The sequence below is a fragment of the Pinus tabuliformis genome, chromosome 7 (assembly GCF_031772625.1).
Source record: "Pinus tabuliformis cultivar Carrire ecotype Pingquan chromosome 7, CPIR1, whole genome shotgun sequence".
In the NCBI taxonomy this organism is placed as follows: Eukaryota; Viridiplantae; Streptophyta; class Pinopsida; order Pinales; family Pinaceae; genus Pinus; species Pinus tabuliformis.
Genome location: NC_142293.1, coordinates 1,130,054,189 through 1,130,078,004, shown reverse-complemented (window position 1 = coordinate 1,130,078,004; position 23,816 = coordinate 1,130,054,189). Strand labels below are relative to the sequence as shown.

Sequence of the window (23,816 nt, the reverse complement as noted above, 5' to 3'; positions counted from 1 at the left end):
ATATCCTACAGGTCCAAACCTCACATCCATATAATATAACAAGGGTAGTGAGAGCCTCGAAGAGGTACTTTTTTTACTTCATGCCCAAAGATCTATCGACTTACAATTATTTTCAAGATCATAATAAATTTTATAGCCTCCTATAATCCTTTTCTCAATGTTATAATTCTAGTTGAGTTGAAGATAAATGTCAATACCTAAATATTTGTATGAAGAAACCTTCTCCAAGTAATTGACATGGAATATTAAAATTAACATCTAACGGAAATTGAAATTGATATATATACTAAAATTGACATATATGTGTGTGTGTGTGTTAGAATCATTGTATTAGACATTAACATGTACACTGGAATCAACACATCTAGAAATTGACAAATACATTAAAATCAATACATTAAAAATTAAATTTAAATTTAAAAAAAATAAATAAAATAAAATAAATGTAGTCTATTTGTTATATGTTTTGGAGGGTTTTCCGATATATTTTCTAGTCTAATTTTCCCAAAATATGGCAAGGATTTGTTGGAATCACAAGTTTGAGTTGTGAACTCTCTGCAATCCGAGTGCCCTGGAGTTTTTCAAGGTGTTAAATCCAACTATGCTGTGAAAAACTCATTTTAAACAACAAAGATCAATATTTGACCCAAAAAAAATCCACCAAAATCCTGCCAAAAACTCCCAAATGTATAATAGTTAGACAGTGCCAAATGAAAATAGACATTGAAATTGGAATTGGAATTGGAATTAAATTTAAAATAGAAATAAAAGTTGAATAGAGATTGAAATTAAATAAGATAGATTTTATTGACATGTATATTAAAATTAATGCAATTGACATGAACATTGAAATAAACAATTATATATGTGTGTGTGTGTGTGTGTGTGTGAAATTAATGTGTCCACTAAAATTCACAACAATGTATATGTATATTGAATAAAAATACAAATTGGCACGTATACTAAAATTAATGTATTAGAATTGAAAAAGAAATAGAATTTGACATTGAATATAATTTGAGATTGAAAAAGAAATTGAAATTTACATGTACACTAAAATCATGCCTTATAACCCGAATGCGGGTGATTATCCTGGCAATTAATTTGATAAGACAGTCGGACGAAGGAAGGGTTGGCCACATGGCCGCCTACATCGTCCCCCGTGCCAACCTAAGACGCATTCAAACCACCTTGCAGGCGTCATTAAATGTGTCCGAAGGCCGAGACACCTCCACAACTCTCATAGCCATGGAACCTGCAGAGCATTATGCAATTCCTCCCCCCTTGCTCCATTGTGTTTGCCCTTCGCAGGCCGCAGAACCCTGCTCTCGCACTGTAACAGGTAGCCGATGTTGGCTGCTAAGTTGTATTGATCTGGGCAATGGATTTCATTACTCTCATTCTAGTCTCTGCAACTTAGACCAGGCTCAGACCTCCTTTGTCCATTCTCTGCACAGAAATTCCACCAACCCCTCTGTCGCCAACCTTGCCCTCAATCCTGCCATGGCTCACATCCAACATCGAATGTGAAGCAGGCGTGGAGGCACTCGCGGAGGCATCATCCGCCCACCGTCATCACCAAGTACTAACTCTGTCTCCCATTATTCCTCAGCTGACAATCCCAATCCACACAGCTCTTTCTAGGGCTGTTACCCAGACACCCGAAGTGGAAGGGGAAGAGCCAAGCTCCAAGGCACAAGAGGAAGGGAAGCTACAGTTCGCATAGCCGATTTCCCTCTTCCTCCACATCCAGATCCCCATACCACTCAATTCTGTTTTCGCAGCACCTTGACCCGACCTGTAATCACAGCCACTAAGACTGACCCGCAGGCACCTTCGCCTAAGCACAAGGACGAGCAGAACAAGGCAGCCCCAAGCAACCGAGGTATTCGCATCCCAAGTAATCAGCAGCCCGATGATGACAAAGCAACCCTACATGGTAAAGTTGTGGCTAGTAGTCAACCAACTGCAGATAGAAAACATGGTGACACGCAAGCCTCGGGAAGCCGACGAGGCGACACGTCTGAAGTGCATGCGGGCACAAGTAGCACTGAGGTCGTCCATCCAGCTCAAGGCAGTGGCATGCCAGACGAAGATGATGATTGGTACAAATACGCGTGTCGAATTGAAGAGGAACCGATCCTGGATAATCTCTAGTCTTGCCACGTGGCAGCCAGATGCCGCTTTTTTTGCCAGGTGGATGCTTCTTATGATGACTGGGTTTTTTCAGTTAACTGTTTTATGGTTATAGCTATGCAATGCCTTTTTGGTCTTTTTGGACAACATTGATAACCCCTGTGCGGGTTCTTTCTGGTTTCATGGACTGGTTTCCCCTATGTTGGGGCAGTCAAGGCTAGACAGGGTTATTTTTTGTGATGATTGATTCTCAATACCTTTGAGGTCATGCCTCTCTGTAACATCTTTTTTGTATCATATTAATAGAACAATATTACTTAGAAAAAAAAATCATGCCTTATAAATTGACATGTATACTAAAATCAATAATTATATACATATGTACATTTAATAGAATCGAAGTTGACATGTACATTGAAATCAATACAATGAAAATTGAATATTGATAATACATTTTTTGTGTTGAGGCTTATTTTTAACCTCAAAATTCCCTTAATGATTTAGTATTTGTAAGGACATTGCAAACAAGCAAAATGATTCATATTTTCAGAGTAAATATTCTTGCACAACCTAATAAACTAATTTCCTAGTTATGATGATTACGTCCTTGTTCATATCATTAATGCATACTATGCTTTCCATAATACATTTTGTTGTGTGTTCATTTCCATATATTCCTCTTCAATATTGAAAGTATATGGATGCTTAAATTGGAATGAACAACTAGTGTATCATGTTCCATGGTAGAGCATCGAAGGCCAATTCCTCATGGTTCAGTTGTATTATGTGTTTTACAATATATGCATTTTATAATGGTTGTTCTTTCATGCTTTGCTCTCTCCCCCACTTATACCTAGTCTTTATTCCTAACAAAACTCTAACTTTACTTTCAATTTTCTTTTATTTTGAGCGATAGGTTGTCCCCCTTGAAATTATTAAACACATTATTCATTATACCCAATAAACTAATTTCCTAGTTGCGATTATTCTTTCCTTGTTCATATCATTAATGCATGATATGTGTTCCATCATATGTTTTTATTTACACTCATTTCCAGATATCCCTCTTCAATTTTGAAATTTTATGGATACTTGAATTGGAATGAACAACTAATGTATCATATTCCATGATAGAGCACCGAAAGTCAATTCTTCATGGTTCAGTTGCATTATGTGTTTTATATTATATGCATTTCATAATTGTTTTTCTTTCATGCTTTGTCTCTCCCCCACTTATGCCTAGTTCATTCCTAAAAAGACTCTAATTTAAATACTTTCAAATTTCTTTTATTTTGAGTGTTAAGTTGTCCCCTTGAAATTATTTAACACATTATTCATTATAGCCAATATATCTAAATCTCAATTGAAATCAAAATTACACTCCTCTTTATTCAATTTGAGACTTATGATGTAGCAAACCATCCAAAAAAAACTTTATAATAAAAGGTTGATTTACTTTTTTCGAATATATTTTTTTATGTAAAGGCATACTCTTTTCAATTTCATATTCTATCTCCATTCAAAGAAATTTTTTTATAAAATCAACAAAATTGTATGAAAAAACTTAAAGAAGATTAAATCTATAATTAAATTGTTAGTAGGGTCATTATCAACTATCAACCCTTTAAATGCTTAGCGTGAGTGATACAATTCAAAATTGACACATTTTCATAAGGTAGGTAGAGCGTCATATTTATGATGCTTAAATTAATTATATAGATGGATTAAACCACTTAAATAACCCTTACTACATTTGGAGTATGTGATCTCATATTATATAATTTAATAAATAGATTTGATATGAACAAATTTTTCAAATAAAAACAATATTAATTAAATTTTCATTGTCTTCCATTATTTCGGACATAGAAAAAAAAACCCATTTTTTTACTTAATTGGAGCTTGGCTTAGAAATTAATATTTTTATGAAAAGAGAGATGCTTATACATTCTATAAACAAAGATTTGAAATAAAGCAGTTTTTACCATTGAAATGAAAGCTATTGCGCATTTAGCTCTTGCAACTTACCAACCCCTATGAATGATGCATTCCTTTCCCTACTTCAAGCAATGCAACTAGAGGCTTCTACACACTAAGTATTAAGACAACAGTATTAAGACAACACAATGTTTTTGGGAATAAATTTAAGTCTGTCTATTTCAAGTGTATAAGTTAGTTATCGATACTATTGTGCATTACCAGCACAACTCTTCCTAATTCAAATCCAAAGTTATTTATGTCAATGATGTATAGCCTAGTGCTTTGATTTACCGATCTTCAATGCCATTATTATTTAGAATTCAGAATGTTATCCAATTTCATATATATAAGCTAGTATAATCCACTGCATTTATCTACCCAACTATAATAATGCTATCATTCAATGCTATCATTCAAATTTAGTATGTTTTTTAATAAAAAGTTTTTTAATAATTTTTATTATATAGGTTAAGCGGATACAAGTAAATATAAGCTAGTATAATCCACTGCATTTATCTACCCAACTATAATAATGCTATCATTCAATGCTATCATTCAAATTTAGTATGTTTTTTAATAAAAAGTTTTTTAATAATTTTTATTATATAGGTTAAGCGGATACAAGTAAATTGTAAATTGGATTTTAAGATTTCATGTATATAAAGAACTAAATAAAGTAAAAATAGATCAATATCAATCAAATTTAACCCTTAGATTTAGTGATTAGATAATGTAATGTCTCATGACATGGTAGGGAATAAGAGAAACTACTAAACACTTAATTATTAACCACTACATTAAGATTACATTAAATGCACCATTATTACATCATTTTATATAGGTATTTATTATTTTGTTTCTAAGTTTTTAATATGAATATTATCTACAACGAGAACCATAATATTCAATTTATTAATATTTAAATATAAGAGTTAATGTATCTATATTAAATTTTTTTATCGTGCATGGTCTATAATCTAATATGAGAGAGATGTTAGTTCAACATTAAAATACTAGTGCAACCATATAAATTCAATGGTTGGTGAACATCGATAGACATCAATCTATTATCATTTGAGAACTTTTGAGGTCTAAAATGGGTCTCCTAAGAAAAATGTACAATCAAAATAAACTTTATAAGAACCAATACAATTCAAGATGATGATGTCAACAATGGGGGATGATTCACCATTTTTGAAGTAAAAAGGTAAAAAAATTAAAAAATAATAAAATAATAAAACTATTTTTTCAACCTATATTTTCAACTTATCTCCCTAAGGTTTTACTCAAATTTTGAGTGGGAATACTCATTGGATGCAAAATTTAATTCCTCATCCAAGGAGTACCCATGTTGCTTGCTTTGGATGGACCCTACTACACAAAAATTGAGAAATGAAAAAATGTGATTGCAATCACGTTTTTTATGTATTTCTTATTTTTCGTGTAACAGGGTCCATCAAAAGTATGCAACATGAGTAATCCTTATATGAGGAATCAAATTATGCATCCAACAAGTGTTCCTGCTTGAAATTTGAATAAAACCGTAGAGAAATAAGTTGAAAATACGAGTTGAAAAATAGTTTTTCCTTTTTCACTCTAAAATTTGATGATGTAATCTAACATTATTTTATTATTTCCAATAGTATTTTATAATTTCCTTAGGAGACCCATTTTAGACTTCAAAATTCCCCTAATGAGACGTCAAAAGTTAAGATTAAAAAAATATAAAAATTGATTAAATTATAACTTTACTTTAAATTATTATTATTAATTATTAAAATAATTAATATATTAATTAAATATATATACATTAGAAAATAAAAATAAAATATGTAACAAGGTTCTTACAAACACAAGTAAGCTCAGATGCAATCTCTCTATCACGTGTGTGTGAGAATGAGAGATTACATTGGAGTCAACTATATCAAGAATATTAATTATCCAACAAAATACACTATATACATGATAAGAAAATTATATACATGATACTACTACATAATATAAGCAGTGACCACCACAAAGTTTAGTTGTCATTCATTTAATTATTATGTCTTTGGGTGGATACAATTCTATGTGAATAACCAATTATTTCAAGCCTGACTCATAATATTAATTAGAAAATAAAAATAAAAAATCACACCAAAAACTATCTTTCTTATATATATATAAAGTATTGGTTTAAGGTAAAAATATTATCCTAACTGCACAATAATTTAATTGAGAAAATATCTCAACCAAACACCAAACTAAGAGCAATTTTAGTTGAACTACATCTCTCAAAGTCAACTAATTAACAATCAAACAACTCACATAACAATTACATTTATGATGAGAAATACCACTCAAGATACACAAGACAAGTAAGAGTTAAATCTCCAACACCCTCTCTTAACGAGTACTTTTTTTCATCTTCTTGTTTGACAAAGTCTTTATTAGCTTCTCTAATCATTTTGGAAATCAATTAGAGTGAACTACATCAAGTTGTCTATTAACCTTTGTAAAGGTGTAGTTGACAAGTTAGATTCTTGAGTTCTGCTCCTGACCTCCCGAATCACAGATCTTTGGAATTTAGTTACTAAATAGCATCCACAAGTTGTCGCATAACCTCACTAGCAGACCACTCTCATGTATTCAACAATTAATGAGGGGTCCTTCCCTAGATCCATAACTTCCATCCATGTTGAGCTTTACATCCACTTGATCTCTTAAAAATGTATAGTTGCTTTAGACCACAATCAATTCCCTATTTGCAATCATTGAGCTACTAGTATTTGTATGGACGTACTTCCATCTATGAGATACATGGGTGCCAGCCACTGTACTCACCATTTATCTAGGAAAACAACCTAAATATTGAATGTACTATAGTCAATGTTAAAACATGACATATCTAATTGTAGAAATTCATCATCATCGATTTTGCAAACAAACTTGTAATAATTTAAAGAAAATTTATTACTAATTAATATCATTGCCCCCCTTACAAAACACACTGCTAACAACATAACATCCTGTAGAATAGAACATCCATGTAATCCTACTAGTCTTGTTATGAACTCATGATCTTCCCATATGGTCTTCCACATTGGTAGTAAACCACTTTTAATCCAATCAAATGGCAATGATCTAGAGAGCCTTAGTGCCAACAATAATTCCCCACATGGTGGCAGCTATGAAATTTGAGGGATGAAGTCGAATCCTTTTGGGTAGGTCATCGTAACTGAGATCCTCATTTGCACAAGCACAGCCACATAGTAGATTGGGAAGAAGTACACGTTATTACATTTGAATTGCATTGTGTTTACTTACTGCGAAGACACAGACACAGACAATAATGCACTAAAATTCTTTCAAAACATGTGAGTCTGCAGAGCATCTGCGATGGCTTCTTGAATGGTTTGACATCATGGGAGATGGATTAGGACTATTCACTAAAAGAAAAATGACATTAGAGCAATTTTGAGGTAAAAAATGAGCCTCAAGACAAATATGTACAAAATCAACTTTATAAGAACCAATAGGATTAAAGATGATGATGCCAACCATGAGGGATGATTCACTATTTTTGGAATAAAAAAGTAAAAATATTAAAAAATAAAAATAAATAAATAAACTAATTTTTCAACTTGTATTTTCAACTTATCTCCCTACGGTTTTACTCAAATTTCGAGTGGAAGCGCTCATTGGATGTAGAATTTAATACATCATCCAAGGAGTACCCACATTGCATACTTTCAATGGGCCCTGCTACATGAGAAATGAGAAATACATGAAAATGTGATTGCAATCACGCTTTTTTTTATGTATTTCTCATTTTTCGTGTAGCATGGTCCATCAAAAGTATACAACATTGGTACTTCTTGGATGAGGAATTAAATTTTGCATCCAACAAGTTATCCCACTTGAAATTTGAGTAAAATCGTAAGGAGATAAGTTGAAAATACAAGTTGAAAAAATATTTTTTCTTTTTTCCCTCTAAAATTTGATGATGTAATCTAACATTATTTTATTATGTCCACTATTATATTATTGTTGGAATCACGATTTCTGTTAAACCAAATGATGCAAGAGCATTCAGCTCAGAAATGTCATTGTATTTTAGTAGACATAAGGGGGTTTTGTGTTTTAAGGAAGTTGGTTTCCTAAGTGTTAAAATTAATGTAATTATTTAGGCTTTTGAGTGATTTTAATGAGAATAGGAATTAATTAATTATTGTGAGGCATATTTGCAAATGTTCTAAAATGTTGGAGAACATGAAGGATTTAGGATAGTTGAAAGGTTGATAATTAGTTGTAAATCTTAGATTAGGATTTGGTTTCATGATTTGTGGATTAAAGAGGATCCTTAGGGATAAAGATGATATTTTAGGATTTTGTTGAGAAGTTTATGGATCTAAGCCAGGAATTGGTTATAGAATCTTTTTGTATAAATGTAAGCCAAAAAGGCAGAGAAAAAGTTAGTCAGGTTAGATAGTTAGCTGCTTAGCTAGTTAGAGGTTGTGAGTTAGAGGTTTGATTGTAAGCCTACGGGCAGTTAGGAAAACAGAGGCCATTGATACAGAAGATCAGGCCAAGGAGAGAGTTCTTGTGTAAATACATGTTTATTAATACAAACAACTCAATTCTGAGTTTATGTGTGTGTATGGAGTAATTCAGCTATAATATGTGTGTGAACTAGAGTAAATTCTGTGTACCAGAGGTTGCTGGTGGAGTTCAAATAGAACACAAAGAATAAGTGAAATGAAGGATCGTATTGGATCGCTTGAATCCATTTGAAGGATCACAGTCGAGATTCAGGAGTGACTGTGTTAAGAGTATGCGGAGTTAAATCAAGAGGGAGTTGTGTTGCAGGGCAACTAAATACTGAAAACCCTGAAGAAACCTAAAACCATATAAACACAGAAATGGCATAAAAACGAAGTAGAGGGAAGGACAAAGAAATGAGGTGATGATGCATAGGGGTCGTTGGATCTATGAGATCAACGAACGAGGTTGAAGGCGATGGGCGATCAAGATTAAGTCGCGCAACATAAAGTAAAAGAAATGAATGGCGGAGATTAAACCTAAGAGTTAGCGGAAGAGAGCGGTTTCCTTAGGCAGAAGTGGTTTTCACGCAGCATCAAAACCGTAAGTGGTTCCCAAAAAACAGACCCGATGAAGGTATGAACCATATCTTAATTGAGTTGAAATCCGGAGGAGATCGGACCGTCCATTGAATCCGAGATCGAACAGATATCGTGTGCTAAGCAAGTACGGAGGAATCTTTGAAAAATGAACCCGATGAGCTTTTATTCAACAAGATTAAATCTTGTTGAGATCCGGTGATCAAGACCGTCTGTTGGTGGACTGATCAGATGGATATTGCGCGGAGAAGGTGTGCGCAGCTTAATTCGCTAATCGGACCCGATATGGTTATGGATTAGGATTAAGTTTATTTGGGTTCCGTAGGATGAACGGAGATCACGTGACAGTCGTTGATCTGAAGGAGTGGAAATCTACAGTGGTGGTTGAACGCAATAAGGAGAATCTTGATATGTGTGCAGAGGTTTGTGAAAAGGCGGAAAGGTAAGGTTCACGTGTGGTTTATGTGTATTTCTATTATACGAGGGTTATAATAGAAATAAAGAAGATTAATGAATTTGGGTTAAGTCGAGTTTAACCGAAGGCTAAAAACCATGGTTTGGGTTGATAGGAGCGGGTAAAAAAAAGTTAACCAACGCTGTTATGAAGATTGAAGGGTTGAGTTATAAGGTTCTGCTCAAAGGATTAATTAAGGGTCAAACTATGGTTAGTTATTAAATCGTTTCCGCATGAAGATTAATGAAGAAGCCTTAAAGCCTTAATATGTTGAAGGTTTGATTAGGCAAGGGATCTAAAATTCCTGGGACCAATGACATGCAATTTTATTTGCATAATGTGGGTATTGTCAGCTTAGGCTGAAATCACCAAAACCCGTAGGTGTTAGTAAACAAACGCGTCACTAGAGTTAACAGATCCATGAGAGGTGATTAAGCCATGTCGCGAAATACACAGGGAGCGTTGGAGTATCCAATGCCCAACAATCTCCCTCCCAGCGCGAGCCGGGTGTGATTCGAACTCGAGACCTTTGGCTCTGATACTGATACCACTTGTTGGAATCATGATTGTCGTTACACCAAAACCCTCAAGTGTTAGTAAACAGACGCATCGCCAAAGTTAATGGATCCACGAGAGGTGGTTAAGCCATGTCCAGAAACACACAGGAAGTGTTGGATTATCCAATGCCCAACAATCATAATATTCCTTAGGAGGCTCATTTTAGACCTCAAAATTTCTCTAATGCATGAACCTCTCGTAGCCCGTCCGCCCAAGAACCTCTATTCTAGTACAATACTACACATCCTTCAATTTGTGTTGTCTCCTTTACACAACGCTTGCTTCTTCAGTTTGTGGTTGTCTCCTTTTCAATTGCAAGTAAAAGCATGCACTTATAGCCAACAGTTCAAACTGTAAATGATGGAACATATCAAAGTGACTTCAATTTGATATGGCGATGATTCTCATGTTGTTGACTTCTCATGTCCTTGTATACAGAAATGACATTTAAAACCCAATAAACATATAAGAAATGCCACTCGAAGAACCTTTTAAGTAATGGCAGTAAAAGATACAGAAGACAACATTTTGTTTCAGCTAGTCTGATTCAAACTTATGTTGTAAACTCACTGCCTCCTTGTTGTTCATCCATGGTAAGAACTTTTAGAGCAACTACTTTTATCTTTGACTACACCCTCAAAATGCACTTGTCGTGGACGAATCACCTATAGATCAACTTGTATCAACAACGCTCGCACAAGTCCCAAGTTGAACAATGTTTATGTGGCCCCTGATATTTGTGTTGCAGTTTCTTTCTTCGCACTTAGAGAGACCAGACATCACCATGCCAACCTAACATCTTGATGCTTTCTATGCACACAAAAAATATTAATACAAGAAAAAATAAAACTCTCACAGAAAATTATTTACATATTCTTGGGTCCTCCCATGAGGGAGTTAACCCAAAGCTACCAGCTTGAATTCTATTTTTTTTCTTTTTTTCTTTTTTCTTTTTTTCTTTGATCCCAGAGGAAACCAATAGCCCGTTGAACATGTAGTTACTAGTAAACCTCTAGGGGTCTACGACCTTTCCTCCTATCTGTAAACTGGGTCACAATCGGGGGGATTTGAACCTTAGATCTCTCAGTGTTCTCAGAACTCACATTACTTCGATCACCAATTGAGTTGCCCTCTGAAACAACTCTAATTCCTATTTAGAAAAATAATTACAAACCAAAAACTATCTTGTAATTTATTAAACATCATATATAAATACATAGAGTATTTACAAAATAGAATTACCATGTTAACCACACAATTATTTACTTAAGAAAATATTTCGACCAAACAATAAACTAAGAACAATTTTAATTGAACTAAATCTCTCAAATCCAACTAATTAACCATGAAACAACTCATATACTAATTATATTTATAACGAGAAATATCACTCAAAATACACAAAACCATTAAAAATTAATCGCTTTCGTCATCTTGAATGACTTTTCATCAAGTCAGTAAACATATAAGAGAAGTTACTTCGAAAAACAGGTTTGAAAACAATTGATTGTACATGCCAAAACCTCCCTGAATTTCCCAATCAATAAAATAAACAAATCAACTCACTTTAGTGGAGCTCCAAATTAATAAAAATATTAAAGAACTTCCCAGGAGCTTTGAAGATTAAAATAAATGAATTAAGGGGACGTTAATAGGACATCATCTGTTACTTTAAAAAATTAAGATTATTGTGCAAAGATGTGTATATTAATGTCGACGATAAGGTTAATGTGGGACATAAATGTATGTTGCATTAAAAGCCACTATAATATTTATAATAAATATGTTAATAAGTTGATGGTGGAAAAGTTTAATTTAATTTTTAAATAAGATAAAATTAAAAATATTATTTTTTAAATATTTATTTGAGGTATTTTAATTGGTAATGGTCACTACATGTGAGGATTTTCGAATCAAGTAAGATTTTCCAGCGGAGCCACTGGACTGTCAGCATAATAATTACGTCTATAATATCTAGGAAATGAAGTCTTATTAAGTCAGAAGTTTTGAGTTCAAATTTTGTGGAAATGAAGCCTCACTAAACCGGAAGTTTTGAGTTCAAATTTTGTTCTATCCTCCGATTGGGGTGAGAGGTTAGACATGACAAAAATGTAGTCCTACCAAACTTACAAAAAATATATATATAATTTTTGAATAAAATAATTAATAAATAAAATAAGTATTTATTTTGATATAAAATAATCAATAAATTAAATTAAAATTTTGAATAAAATAATTAATTAAAAAATTATATTTATTTATAAATAAAATAAATTGGACATAATGAAAATGTAGTCCTACCATGTTTATAATATATATATATATATATATATACTTTTAAATAAAATAATTAATAAAAACAATAATATCTATTTTGATATAAAATAATCAATAAATAAAATTAAAATTGTGAATAAAATAATTAATTAAAATTTTATATTTATTTATATATATTAATCAATAAAATAAATATAAAATGAAATTGATATTGACCCATATCACTAAAATCAATATATCGAATTAATGCAAATTGACATATATGCTAAAATCAATGCATTAGATATTAACATGCATACTAGAATCAACCCATCTAGATATTGATATGTACACTAAAATCAATACATTAAAAATTAAATAGGATTTGAAATTAAAATAAAATTTGATAAATTGAATAGAGAGAGAAATTAAATAAAGATAGATAGAAATTCACATGTACATTAAAAGTAAGGCATTGAAAATTGATATGTAAACTGAAATAAAAAAAATTATGTATATGTATATTGGATAAAAATAAAAATTGTTATGGATACTAAAATCAATATATTAGAAATTGAATGGAAATAGAATTTGACATCGAAGATAAATTGAGATTGAAAAAGAAATTAAAATTAAAATTGATGTGTAAATTAAAATCATGCCTTATAAATTGACATGTATACTAAAATCAATAATTATGTATATGTACAATGAATAGACACCGAAGTTGACATGAAATTGAAATCAATGTATTAAAAATTGAATATAAATGAAAATCAACATATACACTTAAATCTATGACTTATAAATTGAATAAAAAATTTTGAAATTGAATATAAATTAACATTGAATTAAATGACATTGAATTGAAATCGACATGTACACTAAAATCAATGCATTATAAACTGACATGTACACAAAATCAATAATTATGTATATGTACACTGAATAGAAATAGAAGTTGATATGTACATTGGAATAAATATATAAAAATTGAACAGAAATAAAATTGATACGTACATTTAAATCAATGCCTTACAAATTGAATAGAAATTGAGATTCATATATAAATTGACATGTACACTGAAATCAATGTATGACTTTAGTTTACAAGCATTGATTTTAATGTATATTTTCTATCATTCAATATTTTTAGTTCTATTCAACTTATACTTTACGTAACTTTTTAAGTATAATTTTAAAGTATATACTCTATATTTTCAACAAACAGTAAATTTAAGATGATTAGATTCATCTCAAATATATACATAATTTTGGTTATTTACAAGTTGTGTCATTATACTGAAAAGGGAAAATAGATTGATATTGATCCTCTTTAATAATATTTTCTATACTTTCAACTACCTAAAGTGAATAAATTTCAAATGATCAAATTACTCTTAAAGATATACATTACATAATGTTGATAATCTACCAATTTTATGTGATTACCCATAATTGAAACCAGTCATTTATCTTAATCCCAAATCCATTAAGTACTAGTGCCAGAAAGGTGCCAGAAAGGATTAAATCTCTCCGAGTGTAAACCTTTCTTGAAATTTAGTATCAAAAAAAATTGTGAAAAAATTTATTACCACGGTCTGAATCCACTTGCTAAAAGAAACACATAAGCACAAGAATCTTAGTGTAATTGAAATTTTCATAGCAAGAGAAAGAGAAAGAAGATGGAGAGAAAAAACTTCTCAATTTAAATTTTACATATGATTTCAGTGGATGCACTTGGCCACCTAACTGTCTATGAATTCAATACTGGCATCACACAGCCGGATTTTTTCAATATTCAAGGTGAGCAAACAGTGAATGAACATGTCCATGATAATCTTTCTCGCAACGCAAGTTGCAAAACTGGATTTTGAGAGATTTTGAGAAATCTAAGCAATGCATTAGAGTACTTTGTCACCGCTCGCACTTCAAAATCCTTCGGGAAAAGATCATTCTATGGTTGGACACTCAATGATAGTAGTTTGTCACTTGTGGGATGCACAGTAGCTTGAATAATCAAGGCATTTCATGAAAGAGTTTGCAACTCTGCTATATATTAATAGACCCATATAACAGGGGGAAATTTAAACTTTGTTTAACATTGTGTCTAATCTATCTTATGAAGATGATATGGCGCTAAAAGAAACCATCTTCTGCCTTCATGGTAAACTGAGTCACAGCATCATCCCCTAGAATAGTGGAAGGATGGATCATGAATGATATCTAATGGAATCTATAAAAATCTGAACTACCGAGTTATACAACATGCTTGAACCAAGTACATATATTTTTCTATGAAAGATCAAATCCCAATAGACATAGGCACTTTCATCCTATGAGAAGAGAATGGAAATAATATCGGAAGCCAAGTGGCGTTGGTGCTCGTTTTCGTAATGGAAATATACACAATTATGCTTCAACCACCAAGTCTTTGCAACCAACAAAGATGAGACTAACAAATGCTGTGGCATATCAAAGAAAAAGAAGAATGGACTTGCTCTTGAGGCGCCTGCAGTTCAAGTCAGTATGGAATTGGTCCAACATTTTAATCCACTTTCTCTACCTACCCTTGTAAATGGCCCTATGCTTTCTCATCAATGCCAAACCTTGTTCTACTTACTTGCAGCTCAAGTCAATATGGAAATGGAATTGATCCAACAATTTAATCCACTTTCTCTACCTACCCTTGTAAATGGCCCTATGCTTTGTCATCAATGCCAGACCTTGTTCCACTAATCTTCGTACATGATGACAGATTTTTTCATCTAAAATTAGTTTTTTTGTTTAGAAAAATAAAACTTATGCAACTTTTGGTGTTTCCCTCCCTATGAGAACTCTAATGAGATGAATAGATTATGGTCATTAACGACTGTCATGAAAATCAAACTGAAGGTGAAGAAGGTCATTTGCCTAGGTTGGTGACGAAGATCATCAATTACAAGGTCTTTGCCCCATGTTTCACCAAGAAAGACCTAAGAGTAGGCCTTAGGATGGTAGTTCTTAAAGTAGCAGAAGAAGCAAGCACCTTGAAAGATGCAATACTCAGGAAATACCCACCAAGTCTTTAACACCAAAGCAGGGGCAAAGGTTTTAATAGTACAATGAAGAGAGGTCCCTAGTCTCAGGTGGATTCGATTCCAGACACAGTTGTCCAACTAAGAGGTGGATGCCAAAGATCAAGAAAAGTTGCTCCTAGCTGTGATAGATAGAGCAATTTTAAAATGGCCTTAAGATTCTAATTCAATTGTCCAACTGGCCTCAGAAACTTGTGCTGCTTGTTTTTGTAATGGAAATATACACAATTATGCTTCAAAACCTCTCTTTACGTTATAAAATTATAACCTTTATATTTTATGTTTTTTTGGAGCGTTTGCAGCCGAAGTATGCATCCACTTGAGGTGGTGCAAATGTTGGATGTACTGCCCATTTTGTTGTATTGAATGCAACTCTTTCAATTTAATCAAACATTTATTTTACAAAAAGGCCATAAAGGATCTATGTCCAAATATAAATATCCATGTGACTAACAATGCAGAAAACATACCAAAAAAAAATTATTCCTGCCCCTTTTCTTAGCTCTATTCATAAGTACATTGACATATGTGCAGGTTTAGCCAAAGTAGATGAATTATAGTTGCATAGGTCCCCTTTACATCCACACCCATACTTGGCAAAGACGACCTCTTTATAAAGGGAAAATTGCTGCGCAGCCAAATTGGTAATTTATAATGTTTTTCCCCTTACCATAACCGTACCCAGTCATACCAATGCAACAAAAATATTTACATTATGTACATACTCAAAAACACAAAAAAGTGAATGATGTCACTGCTAGAACATGAGACTGGGTTTAAATTCAGAACGCTTGTCTTCAGCAAATTTCCTGCTACCACATTTCAATACCACTGTCCTTAATTTAAACCTTGACAGGAAGAAACTTTATATCCACCACTAAAACTGGCAGAGGTCAACTGCATTCAATCAGATAGGCTGCCTGCTGGCGACAGTGACAACAATAAAAGCATTATTACATTTTCATCAACATTCCAACCTGTAAATCCAGATGTGGATACTCAACCTCAGAAACAAGTCTCCCGTACCACTCTTATGTGGAGAAACCATCAGGTCAATGCTTTTGGCCTGCAACTTGACCAGGCCCTCCAAGGCTTAATGTAACTCCACCATGAATATCTGGATGCGTTCCATTTGCTGTTTGTGGTCCAATTTGCACAGAGTTCCCACGTAAAAGTGCTGCTGGACCTTCAGCCCCTACTGGTACAGTTCCATAACTTACGCCTGGAAAAGGAGGCATGGCTACAAAATGGACATTTTCTCTGCGAGTAATTGAAGGATGATAATCTACAGGAGAGGCAGTCTGAGGAACACTTGAAGGTAATGGTTGCCAAACCCAGTGTCCAGGACCAGTGATAATAGATGGAACATGACCATTTGAGGAGGGGATTTCGGGGACTTTATGCATTAGACCACCAATTCTTAGGTGAGGAGGTTCATGAGGGTGCTGATTATCGTCACTATTCATCCTTACACTCCCTAAATTATTACAGATAGGGGCACCAGAATTTGCTCTTGCACTGAAATGAATATCATGTGTCGGTCTCTGTAAATCTACCGATGCTCCTCCAGCAGACTTTATAACTATATTTGGAGCCACAGTTGCACCAGTGTGGTTTTCCTCCCTGATTTCTGCTGCAGAAGCAACAGAGACAGTTCTGGCAATGGAAGTTGGTTGAAGTAATGTACCAATGTGCATAGTGGGTACCATAGGAGACCCAACAAAGGTCCCATTCATACAGCTGGGATTATTCTGCAATGATTGTGGGTTACTCACTAAAGCAGGAGGATGCCCCACAACCATCCCAGTATTGCTATTGTTGTTGGGTAGATAGTTTGGAGGGATACTTGCCTCTCTCGCAATGATTCCAGGGCCCTGTTTGAGAATATATAAATTAGAAAATTCTCCAATTTAATTGAAAGCAAATATAATAAGGCATATCTGTTCCAAATGAAAACACAAAAAATTTGAAGTTGTGTGCACTTCAGAAACTTCTCCCGTAGTTTAACTTTTAAGCAAATACAAGGTACAATAGTTCCAAATTGAAATGCAAAACTGTGAAGTAGTGAATTTTTGGGCATGTAAGAAGTGTAAACTTTTAACCCCAAAACATCCCTAGGGCGACAAGACGATCAAGTAAATAAATCCAAAAAATCAAGGGATAGGCATAAAAAGAAGTATAAAGAAAATGATGAGGACCAAATGCTTACTGGACTGAATAAAACACCTCGAAACAATTGGCCATTGACTTGGGCAGTAATGAGATATCCAGAGTCAAAAACTCCATCGACAGTACCACGGACTTCAGCCCCTGCCTACATGTAAATTGATCAAAGCAGCAATACTTGTATGACAATTCTTGTCATATACATAAAGAAAACCTGCAAAGCAATTTCTTGAATGGGAATTGAATAAAGTAGATTTTACTTACCAGATTAGGAACTGCAACCATTCCTGCAACTGCAATTCTTGGTGGTAATTTTTCAGATAGATGTTGAGTTTCTGGTCTTCGGTTCTGAACAGTTTTTGAAGTGAGATCTTGGGCAATATTGTTTGGGGCATGTTCAATTGGAGAAGGGTCCATGGGAGTCGGAGTTTGTGAGACATTATGTGCAGGCAATGGCATTGTCTGGCTTGGAAGGCCTACATGCAAACGGAAGAACTTCTCTACCTTTTGATTTTGTTGCACTTCAGGAGGGGTTGGTGTTTGATGCTGTTGATGAGGCATTGGATGGTTAATGTTGCACTGTTGTCTTTGCTGATGATTCTGATTTTGCTGAACAAAAATGCCAAAGGGCTGTGGAGGAGACCTGGCAGTGGAGTTGGGAAGATTACATGGGGATGATTTTTTCAGAACTGTTTGCTCTTGATCGGATTGAGAAGGAGAAGATTGTTGCGAAAGTGAATGTGACTGCTCTTCTTGTTCTGCTTCAAGCTCTAGTCTTTTCAAATGGACCATCCTTTTCCGCTTCAGTTGAGGATTGTCTGAAACATTAGTCCAAAAACAACAGCTTATGTATACACACATTGTCGATAATATTGATAAACAAATATTCAGTCACAGTATTCCGTGATCCATATGCAAGAATTACAAAGTATATTGTATTTCTTTATTGCTGCCATTTAAAATGGCATTTTCTTTTCCAAGGAAAACCTCAGAGAGAAACCCAAGGGGTGATTCCCCACATTCACAGATGGCATCCCTATTAGACCCATTGGTGTAGACAAGTGCTCCTTGTCCAAGGGAATTCAAACAGGGCACTTGATCGCACAAAACTAGCCAGATGCCCAGCAGCATTGGCAACAACTGATTGAACTAACCCCTTGGGCTGGTTTGAAAAGGTATTTGCGCAGTGAAAATAGTTCATTTATATATTTGCAAAACACACTGTTATACTATTCAGATAAATTAGTGATAGGATTGCTGATTACTGTTCTCTATCCCTCAGGTTGTTCTCATTAACCCTATCATATCCAATTTGTAACAAGTTAGTTAGTATCCAATCGCCTTAATATGCATATTCCATCTTGTTGAAGAGACCCACCACAAAGCCCTTCAGGCTTTTTCCCTAGATTTAGAAGACAAGGGCTATGTTTGTTGTATGTATTCCCATAATTTTCATATTTTTCTTCGACCCCATCAATCCAGACATTTAATTTTGACAGAGAGTAAAATCTGGAGCAGTGATAAGTTGATAACAGTCGTGTATAAACTATATTGTACTTAGCCAATACAGCACCCAAGAAAAATGAATTGTCCTCGAGATATATTGTATAAAGAACATTGATCATGCCAACCTGGATCTTGTAAGGAAGATGGCTTGGACTCTGCTTCAGCATCAGCAAGTCTTTTCATATTCAAATCCTCTTTCCATGACTGTGCTCCAGCTAGTACTGCTGACTTCTGAATAAAACAAACACAGAAAAAGGGCACTCTGACATTACATAAGCAATAAAAATATAATGAAATGTACAGGAAATTACTTTTAAGAGTTCTGACTTACATCACTAGATTTTGTGTCCCTTCCAGAGCTCTCAGCTCTAGTTTCGAGCATTGAAACCACATGATCACCACCTCGGCGTAAATAAGTATTAGGTCTTCGTCTCTCTTGATTATTGCACTGTTTTCCAAATATTTTGCACATGGAAACATTGTAACGGCCATTGGGATGTTCTGCTCCCAAATGCAAAATAATTAATTCATCTAAAGGGCGTTCATCCTCTCCACAACTGTACACAACAAGAGCAAAACCCTTTAAATATCCATTGCCAGAAACAGACAAAAGCTCAGACTAGAGATTCAAACATTATAATAGACAGATTTATGGACATACCCTCCATAAATGGCTATGTCTGAGTCAGCTAGAACAGCACTGTGAGAAAAACGACCTTGGGGTTGCTGCCCACCAACATCAAGTTGAGTCCATGAACAAGTATTTGTGTCAAGCATCCATACATCATTGTAATATGCACGATCTCCAACCCCACCAATAATATATACCTGGAAAACATTTGACAAATTGGACGATTGCAGGTTGGTAATTCACAAGTTCTCTTGTCCTCATGCAAGCAAGTCTTTTTTAGCCATAGCCATGGATAGAATCTTTTCAGGATTATCCTGGTTTATGAAGAAAAGAAAATGGATCTGTAAGACGATGTAGGATTCATTACCTTGCAGTCAATGCTAACAGTTGCATGTCCAGCACGCACTCCTGGTGAACATGGCCCTTCTATAACTAGCTGTTACATAACAAGTATATTCAGCTTGTTCATTTACAAGAAATAGAATGGTGAAGTTTTTACCGAAGCATTATAGAATATCAGATTATGGGCTTTAATAAGTTTCCAGGGAAAAAAATCATACACCTCTTTCAACCAAGTTCAATTCACATCAAAAAATGCCTTTTTTGGGGAAATCATTAAATTTGAAACCTCATACTCGAGATAAACAAAATGCATATTTCCACTAATATGCATTCAATGAACTTGAAATCATGACAAAATAATCGCAGTTCTTTTGACATCGTCAGGTGGATTTTCAGATAACACAATGGAGATCCAAATGAAAACATACCTTTTGGGTAACTGATAGAAGACACCACAAGATGATATTCCACAGTAGGATGTTATTCCACCTAGATTTGTACTGGGATGGGTAGATTTATTTTCAAGAGATTGGGCAAAAATTCGCAAAGTATTCATAAAAGCGTCAAAAATTGAACGTTCAAAGAATTAAAGTTTGGCACGAATAACATGTATGCCTCTGCCATCAATAAATATAAGTTATCACCGATAAAAGCACAGAAATTTCTTATTATGTGCTGGCATGGACTTGGGTATATTTATGAAAGGCATGAATGTTTGCTTGTGCCAGAAAATGGCTTCAATTTTACTATAAACTAATACTGATTTATCGTTTGGCACTCTACTATGTGGAATATGACACAGATTGGATGGATGGGCAGTAAAGGATAGCCAATCCTAATGGCAGCCTACAGGATGGTTCTGCTTAATAAACCCTAGCAACATGTGGGCATGTGCAGCTGGTTATTTAAAGTTTAAACAACTTGACATTTGAGGAGACCAGACATAAAATTTGCTCCAAATTTTGGAGATTATCCCTCAGAAGGAAAAGACGATCACGGGCTTGTAAAAAATGATTTAAGATTTGATAAAACTTCCTAGAACCTTTCTTATAATAATTGATAACTAAGACACAGACTAACATTGTGAAGATACTATGTGGAATATGACACAGATTGGATGGATGGGCAGTAAAGGATAGCCAATCCTAATGGCAGCCTACAGGATGGTTCTGCTTAATAAACCCTAGCAACATGTGGGCATGTGCAGCTGGTTATTTAAAGTTTAAACAACTTGACATTTGAGGAGACCAGACATAAAATTTGCTCCAAATTTTGGAGATTATCCCTCAGAAGGAAAAGACGATCACGGGCTTGTAAAAAATGATTTAAGATTTGATAAAACTTCCTAGAACCTTTCTTATAATAATTGATAACTAAGACACAGACTAACATTGTGAAGATACAAATTTTACTATTTAGCTAAAGAGATTCCCAATCAGGGCATAAGAGTAGTTGTGAGTCAGCACATGCCCTGTTGATACAGGCATTGACTTTTCAATGCAAAGGTCCGAAGCTAAAATCCCCTTAAGTCCATCCTCGTGTTCAAGTGGGTTATTATACATTGTTAATGTGGTGTTGGGGTTAAACGCTTCCCACATATCAAACAAAAGGGATTACTTATCAAAATGGCAAAAGAAAAATGTTGAACTTACTCTGGACCAAGTTAAGGTATCAAGATCCAAAATATCAACTTCTCCTAAGTAATGGTCTCCACAATCTCCACCGTACACCACAAGCCTGTTTTCAACAGCAACTGCAGTGTGGCTATCCCTGGGAGCAGGCAGATCCCCCTTCACATCAGGGGAAATCCATTTCATCTGCTTCAGGTCCAAAATATGAACATCATTCAAATAATTCCCTTCCCCTTCTCCACTGCCCCCAAAAATAACCAATTTACTATCACCAACGAGAGTTGCACTGTGGCTCTCTCGTGGGGATGGCGGAGTCCCTCGAATGCAAGGCTGCCTCCATTCCTTGGTCTGCAAGTCCAGAATGTGCAGATCATTTATCTTCTTAGAACCATTTGTGCCCCCAAACACTATCATCTTCTGGTCTAAGAGAACGGCACTGTGGCTGTCTCTCGTACCTGGCTGATGCCCAGTTGTTGCAAGTGCGCTCCACACCATCGTTCTCAAATCAAGTGTCAGAACGTCACTGAAATGCAATCCTCCACAGCAACCCTATAATCCCACAAAGAGATGATCATATTTAAAACCCCATCTTAAAATAACTAAAAATTACAAATAAATTTAGAATCCAAAGATGAAAACATCCCAGCAACATCAAGATGCCATGCACACCTCTGTAATTTTTATCCCAACAAAAACATCTTCAAAACTATACAAAAACAGCTGAAAATTTAATCATTGAGATACCCAAATCCCACAGCAAAAAGCCCCTAGGCATCAAAAAAATCTTTTAGTCTTATCCATATACATGTAAACACTAGTATGAAAAAGCTGAACAAGAGAGTGAACAGACCCCATGGGAAAATAACTAAAAACAATCACAATATCCAGAAACATGTATAGATTCTGCCTAAAACATGAATCAATGATTAAAGCAATGAAACACCGCGTGGGTTGTTGATTTTTTCTGTTGTGATAAAGTATAGTTACCCCGAAGACATAGAGATGGCCATCTGAGTAACAAGTGGAGTGACCCCATCTCTCAGAAGGATTGAAACCTGCAAGTATCTTGGGATACAGCCACATTGGCTTCTTTGCAGAAATTGCAGCTGCTGCGTTATTCTTTAGAGCCTTTAGATTAGCCATTCGTTCACTCAGTCTGCCAATACCAATATCAGAAGAAAAATAACAAGATCACCAACAACCTGGTACTCTCCTCTCTGTATAACTACACTACATTCCACTTTTCTTATGTTGTGAATCTGCTTCTTTCAGTGGAATCGTTCATTTCCTTTTTCATATGTGGGATTGCGTTAGACAAAGGGAGTCCAGTGGATGGACATATACCAATCTGATATGGATGAATGAACATATAGGTAAGTGGACAAGACAATCAAAGAGAGGACAGGTAGTCAGTAAGTCAAGTCATGTCTACTGGTGGTGCTGCTGCTGCTTTGTGAAGGTGCGTTTTCTTTCAATCCTTTCTTTCGCTTTTGTAATGCAGCAGCAGCAGAATCATGTCAAGGTCTTGTCAAGTCTACCCTACCCTTGAGTGGACATGTAATGCCATGAGCTTATATTATATTATTATGGTACAGATAAACATACTGTGCGAGATTAATCAAAAGGAATTTGTGTGCCCTGTGTTTCTTTTTCCGATGTTTTTCTCACATCTCCCCACATTTGCTCACAAAACGAGGACAAAGAAACGAAGCCACTAGTTTATAAGCCCAAGGCACCTCAAAGTCCAATCCATTATCCATCCCATCTCAACTCATTTCAGCGTTTCGAAAAGAAAAAAAAGGTAATCGCTGGGGTCGCCCCTTTGAAAGTGTGATGCTGTTGGGAATGAGAGATAGATTTGACAATTTGGATTGGAATTTGTGATATGATGAGATGCTCATCCATCATCCCAAGTTTCCCTCCCAAATGTGATGTGTTTTACTTCCTTTTGGTACT

At 34.6% G+C, this 23,816-nt stretch overlaps 1 protein-coding gene across 2 annotated transcripts; it reads right to left on the bottom strand.

Annotated features, from left to right (window-relative positions):
- Positions 1-16,056: 16,056 nt before the first annotated feature.
- Positions 16,057-23,599, bottom strand: LOC149251491 (uncharacterized). Of its 2 annotated transcripts, none has more exons than XM_089459462.1 (9): positions 22,848-23,575; positions 21,882-22,409; positions 20,255-20,323; positions 19,918-20,084; positions 19,588-19,813; positions 19,382-19,487; positions 18,015-18,568; positions 17,794-17,898; positions 16,057-17,458 (listed from the first exon to the last, which is right to left on the bottom strand). In XM_089459462.1, exons 1-9 carry the CDS (start codon positions 23,001-23,003, stop codon positions 16,637-16,639), a joined length of 2,733 nt encoding a protein of 910 aa, XP_089315588.1. In that variant the 5' UTR covers positions 23,004-23,575; the 3' UTR covers positions 16,057-16,636. The 2 variants fall into 2 exon arrangements, with proteins under 2 accessions (XP_089315588.1, XP_089315589.1); XM_089459463.1 differs by having other exon boundaries at positions 17,130-17,458; positions 17,794-17,894; positions 22,848-23,599.
- Between the last annotated feature and the right edge of the window lie 217 nt (positions 23,600-23,816).